The following is an 18,325-nucleotide window of genomic DNA, read 5'->3' on the forward strand; positions in this document are numbered from 1 at the left end:
GAACAAAAACAGGCCGTTTCATACATATTTTTGAAGTACTTTATAAAAAGTGTACTTTATACTTTAAAAAAAATTATTTCGTGTAAGAATATAAGCTAACCTCAAACTACCAATTATATCCATTCTTGCGTTGGAGTCCCGTAACTATTAATATTGGCAATGGGAAATTATTTTAAAATAATTGCACCACTGCAACAAAAGATTGTGAACGAAACAGAATATTTATAAATTGAAACAAATAAAAAATAAAGAAAAAAAATGAACACAATGTTTCATAATTCTAAATGAGTTTCATGATAAATAAATAGCTTATTTAAGCGTATTTTTCGAGTGTTAAATTTAACTAGGATCCCGATCCCCAAACTATCAATTAAAAATCTCAGGTGGTAGGACCTCAACAATTATAATAGTAATTGCATAGATTTTCTAAGCATATAAAAAGACGATCCTGATGCATTAAATTTCATAACTGTACGGTAAGAGGACCCACAATGGACGATTCGCAACCCAAGCTCCAAAAACTCATCCGGATGGAAGACTTTCTTCGACCCCAAAACTTGCAACAATATTCGAAAAATGTGCACTTTAAATGGCGACGAAATCCTGCTGATAATCGTCTAGAGAACACATCGATGTTGGCCTTTTGTATGTCAGCTTTCTGGAATGTTATATTCTTCGGCTTCAACGGATGGAATGTTTTGGAAACTCTGTTGTTTGGTTATCCGAATACTCAAAACCCACCTATTGTCAGCATAACAGTTTACTTCTCCATCCGCGGATTGATTCTGTATCTAAAACGAAAAGATATTGTTGACTTCGTTAACGACTTGGATCGTGAATGGCCGCAAGACATCGCTAGCCAAGTGGAGAAGAACATGGATCAAACGTACCTTGCCTTTTGCCAACGGTATAGATTTGTGCAGATTTTTAGTATTGTTGGTTTTCCTATATTTTGCATGTTGCCGGTGGGAGTGTTTGTACTGACCCATGAGGGGAGTGATGTTCCTGTTTCTCTGAACGAGCAGCTTCTTGGAGGTTGGCTTCCTTTTGGAATAAGACAGAACCCAAAATTTTATTTTTTGGTCTGGACCTTCGACATTATCTGCACACTTTGCGGTGTGTCTTTTTTTCTTACCTTCGACAATCTGTTCAATGTGATGCAAAACCACTTGATCATGCATTTGGATGACCTTTCTAAACAGATCGATGGCCTCAATCCTGGTGACAGTGTGACTAATGAGAAGGTATTTTTTGCGAATCTTTCCGCATTGGTGCAACGGCAGCAGCTCTTGAACGAGCTTTGCCGCAGGTAAAGTAAATATCTTCTATATTTGTACTTAAATAATTCCTATTAATATGGGCAGATATAACAACATATTCAAGGTGGCCTTCCTGGTAAGCAACTTCTTAGGTGCTGGGTCGCTATGCTTTATGCTCTTCATCCTGTCAGAAGCATCAGATCTATTAATCATTGTTCAGTACACGATTCCCACACTTGTATTGATTGGTTTTACCTTTGAAATCTGTTTGCGTGGAACTCAGCTAGAAGAGGCTGTAAGTTTTTTGATTTAACTACTCTAGAGTCATTATTGTTTTATTAAAATCGATCCTTCAAATAGTCGTCCAGGTTGTATTCAATTTTGGCCCGCCAAAACTGGTGCAACGGCAGCCGGAAGTATCGTAAATTCTACTTGCTCTGGATTCAGTATTCCCAGCGAACCCAGAAACTGGGAGGCTTCGGTCTCATCGAAGTGAATATGGTGCACTTTACTGATGTAATTATTTTTCTCAAAATGAATTTATCAAATGTTTACCCCCGTGGTTTTTACAGATAATGCAATTAGCCTATCGACTCTTCACGTTTCTTAAATCACATTAGAAAAAATATATGTCAATTTACAGATCAACAGTTCTTGTAAAACTAAAACAAAAATATAACTTTCTTTTTACATTAAATGGTAGTCTTCTGCGACACCTGTTTTAACTAATATATATAGCGTTAATACTTTGAAAATAAACTTCATTAATTTGGCTCTTTCTTTGGACTAACCTTTAAAATGGAAATAAAAATAGTATCCTTATACAGATCAACACAAAGCTGAATACATTGAAAAAAAAACAGTACTACAATCCAAGTAATTAGAATCATTTTTCCGTTCTATTCCCACCCTTCTGATGGTTACTGGCAAAACATTCGGCAGAGATATGTTCAGCAGTATTCTTTAAGTAGCAAGATCCATGATGAGCGTTCAAAGACGTTACCTCGGCAGCTTTATACGGGCAACCTTTGCATTTATAAGGTTTTTCAATAAGTTGGCACGCCTTTAAGTGGTCTTGAAATACATTTTTTTTCTTAAAGCAGGCCCAGCAATGAGGGCATTGAGGATACTTAGACTTTAGTCTATCTTCCGGTTTTACCGTTCGCAGTTCAGGATTTTTCATTATATTCACATAGCGCCGATAGCACCGACGACACATTTCTGTGGAATATTCGTCAGACTTTTGAGTTGCTTGTCTCGAAGTAGAAGCAGAGTCCTTAAAAACACAAGCGTTTTCATAATATAATTAAAGCATACATGACTATTTATAAACTTACCGCGGAACTCGGGATCAGGGCCTCAATTTCCTCAATCGTTAGTTCTCTTGGCGACAGTTTTGGTTGAGATGTTTGCTCCGCTTTTTGGTCTGTTCCTTTTTGTGTGCTTGATGGGGACTCCTGTTGATTTTGACCCTCGTTTTTGAGTTCAATTTGAAGTACAGTGTTGATAGAAGCATCTTCAATAGCCTGGGCTTTTGCGCCGCAACTCGTTAGGCAGTTTACAATTATTCCGTAGTTAATCAGGTCGCTAATAGTAATCAATTCAGTTTTACAGGTGCATTTGTGGATTACCAGAGTTCCGTGGTTTATAAAAGTTTTTACTTTGACCGCCTCCTGGCGTTCGACGCCGAGGCATTTTCTGGTTGACATGGTGCCGTAATTCGTGACAAGATCTTTTCCCAACATTTGCAAATCACTGACTGTCTCTGGCCTGCAAAGGCATTCGCGATTAAATATGCTTCCGTGGTTAAGAAACATATTGGGTATATTAATTTGATCAAAACAAAACAAACAATCTAACGATTTAGGGATGTGGGATGCCAAGCTTGCTCTGCCAAGGGTTGCCACCAATTTTTTATCGAGTTTTTTTCCAATATCGAGTATTAAATATCGGTCGAGTTCGAAAATTCGAACTTACATGTATTTATTTTCTTTACTTAACTTTTAAATATGTAGAAAATTAATATACATATATGTGTGCAATATTTTTTTTGTTATAGGGATCCCAGTTCATATTGGAGGTATTAAAGGGCCTGAAAAAGTGGTTTTATAAAATGTAATAGTACTAAAAATTGAAATTTGGGATAGAGGAACCTCCTTTAGTGAAAATTTGGTCCAATTTTAGGATCCAATCTTTTTAGGATGCCCATATAATAGGGTTACTCAATGACAGCTTCCCAAATTCCCATCCGATCCATTTAGAAAATTGCAATTTCAAACTAGTTTTGTTATTCGTTTATTATGTTTTATGTTTTCATATGTATAATCAAAAGAATTTATAATTGGATTGCATAAATATGAAATGAGTAAAATAAATACAAATAAAATGAGTTGTATTAGTTTGTTGGTTAACAAAAAGTTTAAAAAAAAATTGTAACGAAATTAATATACTGGCGCAAGTTTTAATATAAGTTCGATATAAGGCAATTTTATCAATTTTAATCCATGTTGTCGGTAAAACATTCGTTGAAATTAACCTTGCAAAGTATATCAATTTCGATTTTGTTTAATAATCGCCAAAATTATGGGATGACGAAAACGGCTAAGATGATGAAGAAGGACTCTTCTTCGTTGGTTTACAATGTGCATTTGGAAAGCTAACTAAATTTGCAGCACCTACGAAATTCGTTAGACTAGCAAAACTTTTTACCCTGAGGAAATTGCCCGATTTGTTTTTTTCGGGAGAGATATTTGATGTAGACACATTTTGTGACGGATCGCTAAAAGAAGTAGTCGGATGAACCAAGTCACTGGCGTATAGATTCTACAAGAAAAAGAGTCAGATTTAGAATTTAAAATTGTTTTAAGAACCAACCTGTACATTCTCCTTGCCAAGGATTTTAAGATTCATTGGGGCCGCAATTTTTCCTGAGGACATTCCCTGATTTTTTTTAACAGACGACCTGTTCTTGTAGATCACAGTTGGCTGTCCATATACTATACGGGTACGGCATCTTGGTGGATCTTTACTTGTCAGCTTGTGGCGAAATTGTTTACATTTGTTAGTGATATTTTTTCATTACTTTTATATATAGCTTACCTGTGAGTCTGGTAATCTTTCATTTGGACTTTTGCTGTCTTGAGATGCTGGTGACTTGAGGATCGAGGATTCCAATGGTTGCATACCCTTTAATTATAATTTATAACAAATGAAGTACATAAATACTAATAATATTTACCATGTTAGTCAAGCTAAAGCTTTCATTTGGATTTTTGTTGACAATATTCCTATTTGCTTGTAGTGAATTCGCCGCCAAAAAGTTCATAAAAACTCCAGAATTATGACCGCTGCTGGCTTCAGTCTTATTAGGCTCATTTTTGATGCTTTGTAATGCGTGTTCCCCATTTGGATAAGGAATCGGTTGAATCGCTCCGGGTGGATCATTTCTTTCATCTATAATTATTGGGTTCTAAAAGCGACGTTTTGTCAGTGGTATTCTTTAAAGTCTTGTGCTTAACTTACTTGTAAAGTTGTCAATCTGGGATCTTTCATTGCAGTTGCCTTTGAAGAAGTTGGTTCCTGAGAAAACTCAACTTTGCTTTTTAGTCCAGAATTATGACAAATGGTTGCGAGTTCACGGTCCTTCTCAAGATGTACTCTTTGCCAGTGAGGCATTTCCATTGGTTCCGATGGACTCATAACCTGTTTAAACGATTTGAAACAATGCCATTAAGTTTTGTAATTAAAAAACATTTTTCCATTCTTTATAAGAACCAGAGCGTATGTGTTTGTAGATACATACCTCAGCTTTTGGCTTGATGGATAAAACATTTGTGTGTGTTTGGCCACGAACGGCCAAACTCGATTCCTAAAAAAAATAATTAGAACACAATTGAGGATTATTGAATTTAACTCATAGATAAAAATCGACTTACCTCCAGTTCGCGGCGTTCGTCTAAACCATTTTCTAGATGGTTTGAAGAATTCGCCGATGATGAAGCTGAATTCGGTATAATTCTATTTTCACCATTCGCAAAATGGCCGTTGGAATGACTTGCCGAAATTTCATTACACGACAAAGTTCCTTCCGATAGTGTTATTGGAGGATCGCCCATAAACGTTAAAGAATATGATGCTCCAGATCCCATAAAAGGACTTAAATGCATTATGTCGGACTTAACCTTAATAACAAAACTTTCCAAATCGGATTGGACGGTGCCTTTCGGAATCTCAAAATGCTTGCTAATGTCCAGTCTCATACGTACATTTTCCGGATTAGCTATTGGTGTGCAAGTGGATTTGCAACTTATTATGGTTCCATAATTGCGCAGTTCACATATTTCTAATAACTTGGTGTTGCAAGTGCATCTATGCCATATAAAGGTTCCAAAGTTATGCAGAACTTTAAGATTTACAATCGGCTGATTCAAATGTCCCGAGCATTTCCGGGATATAATTGTTCCACTGTTGTATACAACTTCTTTGTCCATCAATGTCTCATTGCATCCCGCAAGGAGTGTACATTGACACACCCGGTTGATAGTCTTTCCTCCACGGAAATTTAAATACATTTTGTCCGAATAAAAAATTCAATTATTCCGTTCCGAAGGCTGAGCTGAATGGAAAAACTTGAAGAGGTGATGCCAGAAAGAAATGAATTTTAACACAAGGAAGCTTCGATAATTTTTTCGATAAAATTATTTAGATATTAATGTGACCAATGCTTTTAGTAAAACATAAAATAATTTATATTTCAATTCATATTAATATGACCAACTTGTAAACTATACAATTATAACCTTTTTAACGTTCATATTTTAAGTATATTGTCATGTTCCAAGAATTCCCAAGGGCTCCAATTAACTGGACAGGCGGTGCTGAAAAGCGTGCTGTAACCATTTTGGTTAAAATGGAACAGTTAGTCAATAATAACGAACTGATGTGCAAAGATCATGTCTCTATCGAGACGTTATGTTCAAGTGGGATTTCTCTGGTTTTGCACCCTGAATGGCATAACCGTCCTTAACATAACTTCCGGAAGATATCGAAAATCGCGTTTTCTTATCGGTTATCGCATCGTTCACAATTTTCTCGTTATAATCTTGACTGTGAAGTTTTTGCTGGAGTTTTGGCGGGTCAGTGAGGAGTCATTTTCTCAGTCTCCTCTGGTTAAACTGGCTGCCATCACATACTTTGGGCTGGTTTTCATATCGCTTATTAGTTGCATGCTTTGTGCCCATCGCCGACAGGAGAGCATACGCATTATGCTAGTTAAACTAAAAGATTTTGATGAAATAATCCAGAAACGTGGCTACACTCTTTCAAGGGAGAAAAAAAAATTTCTTGATCTCCTCACAGTAGGCCTTGTCGCTCTGCTGATCCTTCGGCTTGCTATTCATGGATTTTTGAATGTAAAAAGATTCATGAGGGGATCCCATAACCCTTGTAACTGCTTTTTGTCAGAGTGCATGATCTTTGCAATGAACTCTTTGGCATTTGGCATCTTGCACGAGCTCTGCCGCAATTGGTGGTGTTTGCAGTCCGGGCTAAAGATGTTGCTATTGGAAAGGAAGCCTTTTAAAGATCGGCTGACTCATTTGAGAAAGCTTTTGGACACGTTTCAGTGCCTAATTGATATGACACAAGATGTTTGTGTGGTATTTAGGTTTGTATTTACATAGCAATGGTTTTTAATACTTCAAAATTAACCGATTTAAGGTTTGTTTTCTTGTGCTACTTGATGCGGAATGTCTGGAGCGGCATACGAGTCGGATACATGCTGGTCCGCGTCTGTCTGGGCCACAGTGCCATCGAGTCAGAATTGGAGTATCTTCAAATGGTATTTGTCACATGTATACAACCGCTGCTTTATTCCATCCTGATGAACTATCTCACCCACACCACCGATAATCTCCTGGAAGACACAAAGAGCATGATGAGAGAATTATACCATGCCAATGCTCGAGTTGATCAAGCAGTTAGTTATATCAAATATAATGTGAATTTTTATCTAAAGTGTATGTTCTGGTGTTTCAGATGGAATGGTTTTCTCTGCAGGTTGCAAAACAGCATACTTACGTTCATATCTTCAGTACTTATCGTCTCAACCGGGCTTTGGTGTTTGAGGGGTGCTCGGTAATCCTGTTGCATGTCATCTATATGGTTCAGTGCGAGTACACTCAAATGTTTTAATAGATTAAAACTTAACTTAAAATCTTGAAATGGTTGGAGATGCGTACTAGTTCTTTATTGGCAACTATTACGGCCAAGAACCATGGCCATAAACTTTCTTCATTTGTGCAATTTGTGCTTCAAAGCTGCAATATTATTGTTATTTTAAACGTACATATATATATGAAATGTTAAGCATTATTTAAACTTATTTTTATCAAACCAAAAACCACCTTTTGCAATAATAAACTTTGATCAATATTAAAGAGTAAAGACATCGTTGTATTGAATTTCCATTTAATGTTACAATGAAAAATATTTGGGTGGCAAACCCTTTATAAAGGCAAACAGTAATGGGGATACAAATTAAGTTAAGAATTCATATTTCAAAAGTTCAAATGATATTTTTAAGAAGGAATCCTGTAGTTTTTTTGCTTTAACGACTGTTATAAACGTTAATCAACTCGATATATCGTTGAAAGTTTGATAGTTGATAGTCCAATTAAATCTGAAGAGTCCTCTGAATTTTCCTCTAATCTGGAACGCTTTGGTTGTTGAGAAGCTTCTAGCGCCAACGTTTTTCTTTTTGGCTGTGTGGCAGTTTCTGGTGGCAAATTAGCCGGTGGGGTTGGCGGAACAACTGTTGATGGAATTTCCACGATCTCTGTTATCACCACTGAGCTCCTGCGGCAATCTGTGTGGCATCGAATGATTGTTCCATAATTTGTGAAATTTTTAGTACGAATCAACTGACTAGAATCCGGCATACAACTGCATTCGTGTACTATCAGTGTACCGTAATTTTTGAAATTACGCACTGTAATAGTTTTGATCTCCTCAATTGAACCGCATCCTTTTGTTATGAAGACTCCATAATTGTCAAAGGTGTTTAAACAGCCTCCTGAAGCTATAAACGTGCTGTGATTGCAAAATTGGTGAAATGTGACGTATTCATATGTTGATTGGTCAAAAGTTCTCGAACATTGGCAGTCTCGATCCGTTATTAAGCCAAAGTTGGTAAATTTTTTACACAAAATGCGATTTGAAATCATTTTTATAAATTATGCGTTTTTTTTTATAAAATAATTTGCTTGGCGTCTTAGCTTGTGGCACGTGCGCTTTAGGACTTACACTTCCAGTGTTGCTAAAACAAAAAATCGGTGTGGAAAAAACTTTCATACCGATATAAAATACCGATATTTTTTGTATAAAATGCTTTAAAAAAATATATCGATAACTTTTTATTCTAAATCGATTGGTAAGCCCCAGACAAAATACAAATTAGGATAAACTTACGGCTTTCTTATTTATTGAAATTTTAAACATACATATATTTGAATGAGATTAGGTGGTAAATTATACTACAAATGTATTTTGAGCAAATCAGCGAATCGTCTTTCCCATAACCCTAATCTTAGTTACAACTATTCCTGAGCAGTTCCATTCGGAACGTTCTGACGGCTGGTCACATATAAGCACTTTTTCCTAAACTGTCAAAAAAAAAAAAAAAAAAGAGAACTTTCCATTTTAAAAGTTGCAACTTTGCAACATCGAAGAAGATTCTGCGTAGACGGAGGAATTTCAAAATTTCATAAAAGAGGGATTTAATATTATTACAACGGGAGGAAATCCCCTTAAGTCAAAAATGCCCCACTCAGCCAGGGCAATGACCCTGCGCTCTGATGCGGCTAATAATAAAAAAAGAAAAACATCGGATCCAGAAAATTCTCAAAAAGTTCAGGAAGAAATGGACATCTTGGAGTCAGAAGAATGCAACGATAATGTTTTACAGCAGACTTTGATCAACGAGCAGGATACAAATGTCATCAACATCAACGACAATGACAACATCATCATATCCAAACCACAGCAAGTACCGCTTAGCTATAAAAGAAATCATAAAGGTCCTTATATTGTTTATATTGACAAACTCACTAACGGTGACAGTACTAGAGAGAACCGTGAACCTATTAATGCCCTCGAACTAAATGCAACTATTTTTAAGCTTAAACTTAAAGATATAGTAAAAGTCAATAAAATAGGCTACGGGCGTTGTAAGGCAGAGTGCAAGACAGCTAAAGCAGCTAATAATTTATTAAATTCTGATTTAAAAAAAGAGGGCTACGACCCTAAAATTCTTAAGCATTTTATTTTTAAAACTGGTATCATTTTTCAAATTCCAATTAAATTTACTACTGACGATTTAAAAGAATTTATTTCATCCCCAGTGCCTATTCACGAAATTATTAGAGTAAATAGAAAAAATGAAAACAAAGAATTTGTCCCCACGTCCAGGGTTAAGATTATTTTTGAAGGCTCCCAGATTCCAGAAGAAATTGACTTCCTTTATACAAAGGTCAAAGTGGAACCTTATGTTCCTTTTAGCCAATGTTTTAGGTGCTTCAGATTTGGGCATTTTGCTCAACACTGTAAGCAGTCTGAAGAGAAGTGTCGCAATTGTTCCCTTTCTCATCCAAGAGAAGAGACATGTACGACACTTAAATGTATTAACTGCCACTTCTCCCACACCGCTACCTCACTTGAATGTCCGGCAAGAAAAAGAGCGTTTGCCATACAGAAATGTATGACATCGCAAAACCTATCTAGAGTGGAAGTTAGAATAAGATATCCTGCTCTTTTTGACAAACTAGCTCCATCCACTCCTGAGATTTTTAATACCACCGAATTCCCTCTACTAGAAACCCCTAAAAATTCGTCATCCCCGGTTTTGCAGGATAACACTAAACTAGCTGCTGAATCTATTCACAAATATTTACCCTACAACAAAATAGCTAAAAATTATAAAAACAAGTCAATCGAAGGAAGAAAGTCGCAAGAGACGATGTCCAATTGGAAACGAATTATAAAAGATCACGAAATTTCTCTTGAGGAAAGATTTGTTCCCCTTCAAGGGGTTCCTCTTTCCAATCAACCGGCTGATTCTAGCTCTTTGCCACCTTCAGCCAGTTCTTATCAGAACTCAGCCTTGGAAACAGCTGAGAACAGTTTAATCAACATTTCTTCGGAGATTGCCTCCTTCCTTTTAATAGACAATCCGAACAACTCAGGTAATTCCAGATCTTTTCTCGAATCCTTAAGGGATATTATAGCCAAAGCCAACTCTGAAATCGATATTAAAAAAATGAAATCTTTAATGTCTTAATCTCTCATCATGATTAAGCCTATAAAAATACTTCAATATAATATTCAAAGCTTAACTTCACAAAATAACAAACAGTTGTTGGAACTTTTTCTTATAAATAACAATATTGACATTGCCATTCTATCTGAAATTTGGGTAGTGGATAATGCCATGTGTAGTCTAGCAAACTATAATTTTATTTGCAAGCCTCGTGAGGATGGTTATGGGGGCGTAGGGATTTACGTGAAAAAGAATATTAATATAAAAATCCTAAGTATTAACTCAAAAATCGAATCTATCGGTATATCAACTAAAAACCTTAGGCACAACTTTAACATATTCAGCGTATATGCCCCACCTAATTTGAGCATACATGATTTTAAAGCAGGACTCAAGGAAACTATGTCCTTAGCTGCTAAACTAAATGGTCCCTCGTTAGTGGGGGGCGATATTAATGCCAAATCGCCCATATGGGGCAGCCTCATTCAGGACAACAAAGGTATGGCAGTGGAGGAAGTACTTTTATCCACAGGTTTTTTTTGTATTAACGATGGTTCTCACACCTATTCCACTAACCCTACTTCCAGTTCAGCTCCTGACGTTTCGTTTGTTAATAAAAATTCCCTTTCTCCTATTTGGACTACTGCAAACTCTAAAATCTCTAACAGTAACCATTTTCCAATAATTATTGAATTATTGAATGTCCCATCCACTATCACCTTACATAAAACCTTAACGGAAAAAGTTATAAAAGATTTTTCCAAAATTAATATTAGCTCTCTTGACAGTTTATGTAGCACAGCTAAGGACATAATAAAAAAAAACACTATAAATCTTAATGAAAATAATAAATATGTTCCAAAAAAGTATTGGGATAATACTTGTGAAAAGCTTTTTAGATTAAGGAATGCATGCAGACAAAAATATTATAAAACCAAATTGACATCCGATGCAGTATTGTATTTAGACTCAAATAAAAAACTAAACAATTATTTTTATAAAGTTCGCAAAGAAAACATGAATACTCTAGCTGACTCGTTATCCAACACCCAGTCTCCAAAAGAGTTATGGGAAAAAATCAAACCCTTAAAATATTATAGACAAACTAAACCCACACCTAAACTTTTTGACGACCAGGATCATCAAATTTTTGTTCAGCAAATTGCAATAGCTCCTGACACCCCAGGCTGTATAAATTATAATTTCCCCAATTTTGAACTTGGATCCATAAATAGAAAATACTTTTCTCCTAATGAAGTCTTAGACTTTCTTAAGACTCGTAACCCAAATTCTTCGAAGGGATTGGATAACATTTCTTATAGTATGCTTCTATCTTTACCACCCGAACAAATTCAAAATTTTGTTTCCATGTTGAATGATATTTTTAACGAAGGCCAAATACCCGATATATGGCGAAAAATTAAAATCGTACCTGTTCCAAAAAAAAATTTAGATTCCTCTATCATTACTAACAATAGACCTATATGTTTGTTAAGTGTAGTCTTTAAGTGCCTTGAAGGTCTTGTTAAAAATAGCTTAGAAGAACACATTACAAAAAATCAATTACTTCCTGACAGGTCTTACGCCTTCAGGAGAAATCGCTCAACAGCACAATGCATTAATGATGTGATTAATAATGTTGCTAGTCTTAAAGCCAAGGGCTTTCATGTTTTGGCAGCAGTACTGGACCTGAGCAAAGCCTTTGACTGTGTCAATATCTCCATTCTTTGCAAAGTTCTTGTTGATTTTGGTTTCAACCACCGCTACATTAATTTCATTATTGAGTTTTTGAGAAAAAGAATCCTGGTCTTGGGAAAATCCGAGGTCATTGTAGGCAAAGGAGTTAGTCAAGGAAGTTGCCTCAGTCCTATTCTTTTTAATCTGTACACAACCGTCCTTCATACTATTATTGATCAAAAAAGTCTACTTTTTCAATACGCGGACGATTTTTTTCTTATTGCTTTTGACAAAGACTTCATGACTGCAAGAGAAATTCTGGAACAAAAGGTGAATCTTTTTAAAGAAACTTGTGATACGATTAATTTAACTTTTAATCCCTCCAAATCATCTGTGATACATTTTAACAATAGGAGACGTTCTTTAAATATTATGTGCAACAATCTAGTGATTAAGGAAGTTGACCATGTTATTTACTTAGGAAGAACCATTTGTACTAACAACTCCTCTATCAATCATGTTAGACACACGCTTGCTAAGGCGAATAAAACAAATATGTTTTTAAATATGCTTAGTGGTTGCCGCTTCGGTATCCACCCCAGCGTAGCTCTTAAGTTTTTTAAAGCCTTCGTTAGATCCAAATACGAATATGCATGCTCTACCTTTGCTAATATCTCGAAGACTGTTACTTCTAGTATCCAAATACATGCTAATTTCTACCTAAGGAAATCCCTTGGACTATTAAAATCCACTCCTGTAAATATTATTTACCACCTAGCAGCAGAACTCCCCCCTGCCTATAGAATGAAATTTGCTACAGCTAAGGAATTAGCTAAAATTTTCACTCTTAATCTCCCAGCTGCTTTACTACTTAAAAACAACTTCGCCGCCAAAAACACTACTTATATCAAAACATACTTAGAATTTAAAGACATTTTTGATTCTTTAACCTATGTAAATTGCTCATTTTCTAAGCCTCGGTTTTTAACATTTGATTCAAATTTTTTTAAGGGTTCTTGCCATAACAAAAAATCTAGCAGCCCTGACGTGGTGGACATTCTTTTTAGAGAAAAACATAGTTTATTAACTAGCCAAAATTTCGAAATAATTTACACGGATGGCTCTTTTAGAGATAATTTCACTGGGTGTTCCTTTTATCATGTCAATAGTAACACAACTAAAAGCTTTTATATGAATAAGAAGTTCTCTTCACTTACTGCAGAGCTTACAGCCTTAGAGAAAGCCATTGAATTTGCAATTGACCAACATATTACAAGGGTAGCTATCCTAACGGATAGTTTGGGTGCTATTCAAGCCCTTCAAAAGCGGTATTCTTCTAATCGCATTGTGGCTGAAATACTCAGAAAAATTGACAACAATATATTGGTTATTCAACTACATCATATTCCGAGCCATTTGAATATTAAAGGAAATGAAGTTGCTGACTCTGCTGCAAAAAACGCCAATACCTTGGGATCTTATCTAAATATCAGATACACGATCAATGATGCTATCACTCACATCTTCAACAGAATTAAAACTGATTGGGAGCGCGACTATAATTCTTTTTGCATAGAAAGGAATAAAGGATACTGTCTTCTATATCCATATACCTTACCCAAACCATGGTTCCAATCGGAAAACTGCAATCTTAATAGATTGCAGATCAAACAAATTAATAGAATCCTCAGCGGTCATTCTTTTGATAAATATACCCTATACAAACTAAAAGTCCATGACAGTCCCAATTGCGATTGCAATTTCAATACTATAGAGGATATTTCACACATAATTTTAAATTGTTCCAAATACGATAATATTCGTAGGAACTTCCCGCTCCTTCTAAAATACGATAACATTTATCGATTTTTTTCTCAAGAATCAGTTGAAAATTACAGCCAAATAACTAATTTCATTAAACTGGCTAATATAGATTTATAAGGCGCCTTTTAACTTCTTTATGTCACTAGAGATAATTAATACTATTAACTATGGATAACTTTTAACAACCAGCATGTGCATGTATTAACACGGTCACTTTAAATAGTTGACTATCGCATCTATCTTCATTATCGTTTATTTCCCATCCACATCATCAAGCCTCAAGTCATATTAATATAAATAATTTGTTCACATTGTCATAACAAGTATCTTGAAATTTTTTAATTTCACACATAGGCGTTGGCGTTTACCCGTCTTCACGGGACGGCCAAATAATTCTTCCCCCTCTACCGAGCTGGGATGTAACTTAATCAACAAAAAAAAAAAAAAAAAAAAAACTATTCCTGAGCACCTCTTCTAGTAGCCGTCTAGTTACCCTACGGATGTACATGTGGATTGGTGTTCCGTGACATGCGTAGGGATGGCCGTCGGGATCCTCCGGCGGCCGTGGTTGTGAGACGAGGCAGACGCGGATTCACTGGCGGACCCATAACGCGGTCCACGGCATCCACCTGATTCTCAATGGGAGGAAGCGGCGAAGCTGGCGACCATTCCGAACTGGAGCTGGAACCCGGCGAGTCAGACCTAACGGTTACCATATAATATTTAAGAATAGATCAGGTTATTGTATCGGAACTATAGTGCACATACTTTTTGATAATGAAAACTTTTTAGCTTAGAATACGGACCATGCTTACCCGGCTGTGTAGATGGGAGGCAGCTTTTTTTCGTAGCTGCTGGTGCTGGGTGTCACAACACCGGCATGAATTTCCTGCTGGTAAAGCCCATAAAGCTCGCGCAGCTCATCAGGAAGGTCGACGTTCCCTTCCTCAATGAGACGTCGCTGGGAGCTGATGATGTCCTCGCAGAGTCGCCGTTGCCGCTCCGCCCGTAACAACTGTAAATCGCGCCTGCGTAGCTCCGCCTGGCGAGCAAGTCTTTCCGCCTGCAACGACACCTTGTCTGCTTCCAATTCATGGACACGACAGAGTAGCGCCAGCAGCTCGCGTTCTTCATCGCTACTGATGCGTTCTGGTAATTCCTGAAAATATATTTGGGTTTTTAGATCAATTTTAAGCTTTGTTAAATTGATTACATTCTTCAAGACTAAAATTATCATTTTAGGATTAAATTAATTTTTATTTGAGATACTTCTAGTTTCTCGTAGTCCTAGCACTTACATCCTCCAACTTAACTCCCTTCTGGCGGCACTGCTCCAGCTCGTGCTCAGTGCGTTCACGGATTTCCTTGTAGCGGCGTGTCTCCTTTTCAATAGCTGCCAATTCACCCCAGGCATTCTTCAGCGCAACCGAGCCTTCAGACTCAAGGTCTAAAAGAGGAGAAACCAATTTAATCACTTGAAAATGGAAAGACGTTTATATACTCACCATCGTCACCCAAGGCATCGTAGAGCTTTCCTATGCGCCCCTGCCAGTGAGAGATGATCATATGCTGCCTCTCAGCGTCTAGCTCCAAACCAAGAAGATGACTCTCTGCCTCCAGAAGCTTTCTACGAAGCTTCATTTGCTGCTTGAAGGTAAGCACGATCTGTTCTCGCAAGTAGCGTAGCTCTGTCTTTCGCTGATCGTCATGCTCATGGACTTCAGCTGGTCCTTCGGCTGCTCCCGTTCCAGTGCCCGAGGAAGCTGTCGCCGCCGCTTGGGCCGCTGCAGCTGCTCCACTTCGGGGACGATCGGTTAGCATCTTAGTCCGCAAGCGGGAAACTTCATCGCGCAGCTCAGAGACCAAGCTTTGATAGTGCTTGGTGGGGAAGTCCTTAAACTCATCGATATAAACGGAATTCTGGAGCTTGGTAGTAATGCTATTAGCGCGATCTGCATAAACCAGAGTGTTCTTTGTCTCATCCCGATGCTTACTTTCAGGAGCCACGTGGGCTATCATTACAGTTTTGCAGCGACCACTCAAAGCCTCCTTAAGGAGTCTGGTTAACTTTGAATCCCTGTAGTTTACGTAACGTGCTCCTCCGGAAAGTGCATTGATGCAGTTTCCCAATGCCAACAAACTACGATTGATATGTGCACCTTCCTGTAATCGCTTTCCCCGATTTTTAGTCTTCTTAGCACGCTCGGATCCTGCCAGATCCGTCAGAAACAGCCGGCCCTGCTTTGTTCCTAAAGAAGTCCTAGTTTGCACTGTTATACTAAGCAGTGCGTGACTCCTCGAGGATGTTTGATTTGCTGCTGTTGGCTCCATGGTACGTGCTTTATTACCTTTAAGTAGTAAGCTTACAACCTCTTTTCTACTCGATGTAGTTATCTCCGAGAGACCCGCTACGGTTATTCGCTGTCCCCGGTGGTCCTCTCTTAATTCCAAAGGCCCTCCCGGATTCAAAAGATCTCTTATGAGCTCATTATAGATTTCCAGGTAGGATATAGATACTCGACAGGAATCCACATCCGCCGACTCAATGTGACTAAATATGTCCTCAATAGCACGGACCATTAGTCCAATGTCCTGGCTGTTTACATCCGTCGAATCGCATGTGGCGGTGGGCGGAGCTCGGTCTGCGGTTTGAGGTTTCTTGCGCGGCACGGGACCCAACATGGTATGCGTCTTACCGGAACCAGTTGCTCCGTAGGCAAAAACAGCTGCATTAAGACCATTTAAAACGTCTCTTACCAAAGGAGCCGTTGTAGTTTTATACACCTGCTCCTGTGTGTCATTTTCGCGGAAAACATGATCATATGAATATTGACGTGGGCGACTCTTTCCTCCATCATCGTAGAGCAAAGATCCGCCAGAGATGACTTCAATGCAGCGCTCCGTTGCCTCTAAGCTCGGACGAACACGGACAGCCACCTAAAGAAACAATTCTATTATTAATAATTTCAGTTTATATTTAATTATTTTTATAGTTAATTTTATATATAATGATTATGTTATATAAGAATTTAAATTTTAAAGCGGGTGTTATTAAACATTTTTTTGGTTTCCCCGTTTTACTGATAAGCAGAGCTCAAAGAATTGCTTTTTCCAAGAAGAACTCATGGTTTTCATTATCGCATACATACATATACTATAGCTATGTATTTTTATAGAAAGTACAGCTTTAGGACTGATAGCTCTTAACGCCCAGTTCTATTTTAGCATTTGCCAAAGGCAGTTCTATTTCCTCTCATTAAAATGACAATAAAATCGCTTATTTTTCTTTGCTTTTTTGTTAGCGCGACTACGGCATTAATTTGGCCTGAAATCGGTAGTCCGGAACACTTTACTTACGGCGTGGAACTAGTTGGAAAAAATCTTTCATACATAGGAATTTTTACTGCCCCAAACGCTGGTCATAACTCCCTATTCTGGAGGGTTACATTCGCATGGAACAAAACTGAAAATGCTATGGTCAGTATAAAAAGATGGACGATATATTTGAAAATATTTAAAAAGTATGCTATATATATTTAAAAAAGACTCTGTTTCCGAAACAAAACGCGTTTGAGGGATATCCGACCCTGGACAAGGCCAGAAGGAACATGGAATTAGGATATCGTGGCCAGATTTTTGTGCGATTTGTTAACATCGTTGATGAGCTCCCCAAGCTAACTTATCTTTCCGTTAACGGCGATACTATATTTAGTCAGCAGATAGGTAAGTTCTTATAAAGCAATTTAAATTTCTGTGTCCTTACAAGTTACAATGACATTGGTCTATATTTTTAAGCTGGGAATTTGGAATCAATTACTGATCAGTACGAGATGCGGACTAATAATCACATACTGACAAGAGAAGATACCCTGCCAGTTATGTATCCTATTCTTCCAAAAATGGTTAAAAATTAAATTAATTTATAATAAAATGAAATGTAAATAAGTAAAAAATTTATAAAGGGGTACCTAATTTTCATCAGCAAAATTTGAATGTTATTCATAATGTCTATTTTTGGTACTGACCACAAGGCGCTCCTCCTGCGCTGGCTGGGCTGTGGCCATAGATCGTCCTTGGGAAGAGTTACTGCCTCCACTGCTGCCCGACCAGCTGCTTGCTCCTGCACTGGCCGCCATCCGTTTGATGTTTGATCCTTTAAAATACAAAAAAGTATGAGACTTGGCTATCATTTGCTGGCCACGTGCCATCTGGTTGATGACCTGACCTGGACAAGACCATTACAAATTGTGTC

At 37.4% G+C, this 18,325-nt stretch overlaps 4 protein-coding genes and 1 long non-coding RNA gene across 5 annotated transcripts; 3 read left to right on the top strand and 2 right to left on the bottom strand.

Moving 5' to 3' along the window:
- The first annotated feature begins 491 nt into the window (after nucleotides 1-491).
- On the top strand, nucleotides 492-1,879 carry Or88a (Odorant receptor 88a). The gene is made up of 4 exons (XM_043211707.2): nucleotides 492-1,309; nucleotides 1,365-1,554; nucleotides 1,620-1,775; nucleotides 1,832-1,879. The coding sequence occupies exons 1-4, from the start codon at nucleotides 492-494 to the stop codon at nucleotides 1,877-1,879; spliced, it is 1,212 nt and encodes a 403-aa protein (XP_043067642.1).
- A 1,778-nt stretch (nucleotides 1,880-3,657) lies between these two features.
- On the bottom strand, nucleotides 3,658-5,927 carry LOC108121879 (uncharacterized). The gene is made up of 7 exons (XM_017236184.3): nucleotides 5,195-5,927; nucleotides 5,062-5,127; nucleotides 4,782-4,961; nucleotides 4,498-4,728; nucleotides 4,359-4,445; nucleotides 4,134-4,295; nucleotides 3,658-4,082 (listed from the first exon to the last, which is right to left on the bottom strand). Exons 1-7 carry the CDS (start codon nucleotides 5,828-5,830, stop codon nucleotides 3,861-3,863), a joined length of 1,584 nt encoding a protein of 527 aa, XP_017091673.2. The 5' UTR covers nucleotides 5,831-5,927; the 3' UTR covers nucleotides 3,658-3,860.
- Nucleotides 5,928-6,211: 284 nt separating this feature from the next.
- Gr85a (Gustatory receptor 85a) lies at nucleotides 6,212-7,671 on the top strand. Its single transcript, XM_017236056.3, has 3 exons — nucleotides 6,212-6,924; nucleotides 6,978-7,236; nucleotides 7,296-7,671. The coding sequence occupies exons 1-3, from the start codon at nucleotides 6,212-6,214 to the stop codon at nucleotides 7,449-7,451; spliced, it is 1,128 nt and encodes a 375-aa protein (XP_017091545.2). The 3' UTR covers nucleotides 7,452-7,671.
- A 6,896-nt stretch (nucleotides 7,672-14,567) lies between these two features.
- On the bottom strand, nucleotides 14,568-18,213 carry Kif19A (Kinesin family member 19A). The gene is made up of 5 exons (XM_017236110.3): nucleotides 18,099-18,213; nucleotides 15,579-17,010; nucleotides 15,372-15,520; nucleotides 14,889-15,232; nucleotides 14,568-14,775 (listed from the first exon to the last, which is right to left on the bottom strand). The coding sequence occupies exons 1-5, from the start codon at nucleotides 18,207-18,209 to the stop codon at nucleotides 14,568-14,570; spliced, it is 2,244 nt and encodes a 747-aa protein (XP_017091599.3). The 5' UTR covers nucleotides 18,210-18,213.
- On the top strand, nucleotides 14,670-17,513 carry LOC138926594 (uncharacterized). The gene is made up of 6 exons (XR_011443163.1): nucleotides 14,670-14,811; nucleotides 14,866-15,727; nucleotides 15,798-16,003; nucleotides 16,074-16,405; nucleotides 16,464-16,575; nucleotides 17,376-17,513. It is a non-coding gene; the product is annotated as an uncharacterized lncRNA (long non-coding RNA).
- Nucleotides 18,214-18,325: the final 112 nt, after the last annotated feature.

This window comes from Drosophila bipectinata, chromosome 3R (assembly GCF_030179905.1).
Source record: "Drosophila bipectinata strain 14024-0381.07 chromosome 3R, DbipHiC1v2, whole genome shotgun sequence".
Lineage (NCBI taxonomy): Eukaryota > Metazoa > Arthropoda > Insecta > Diptera > Drosophilidae > Drosophila > Drosophila bipectinata.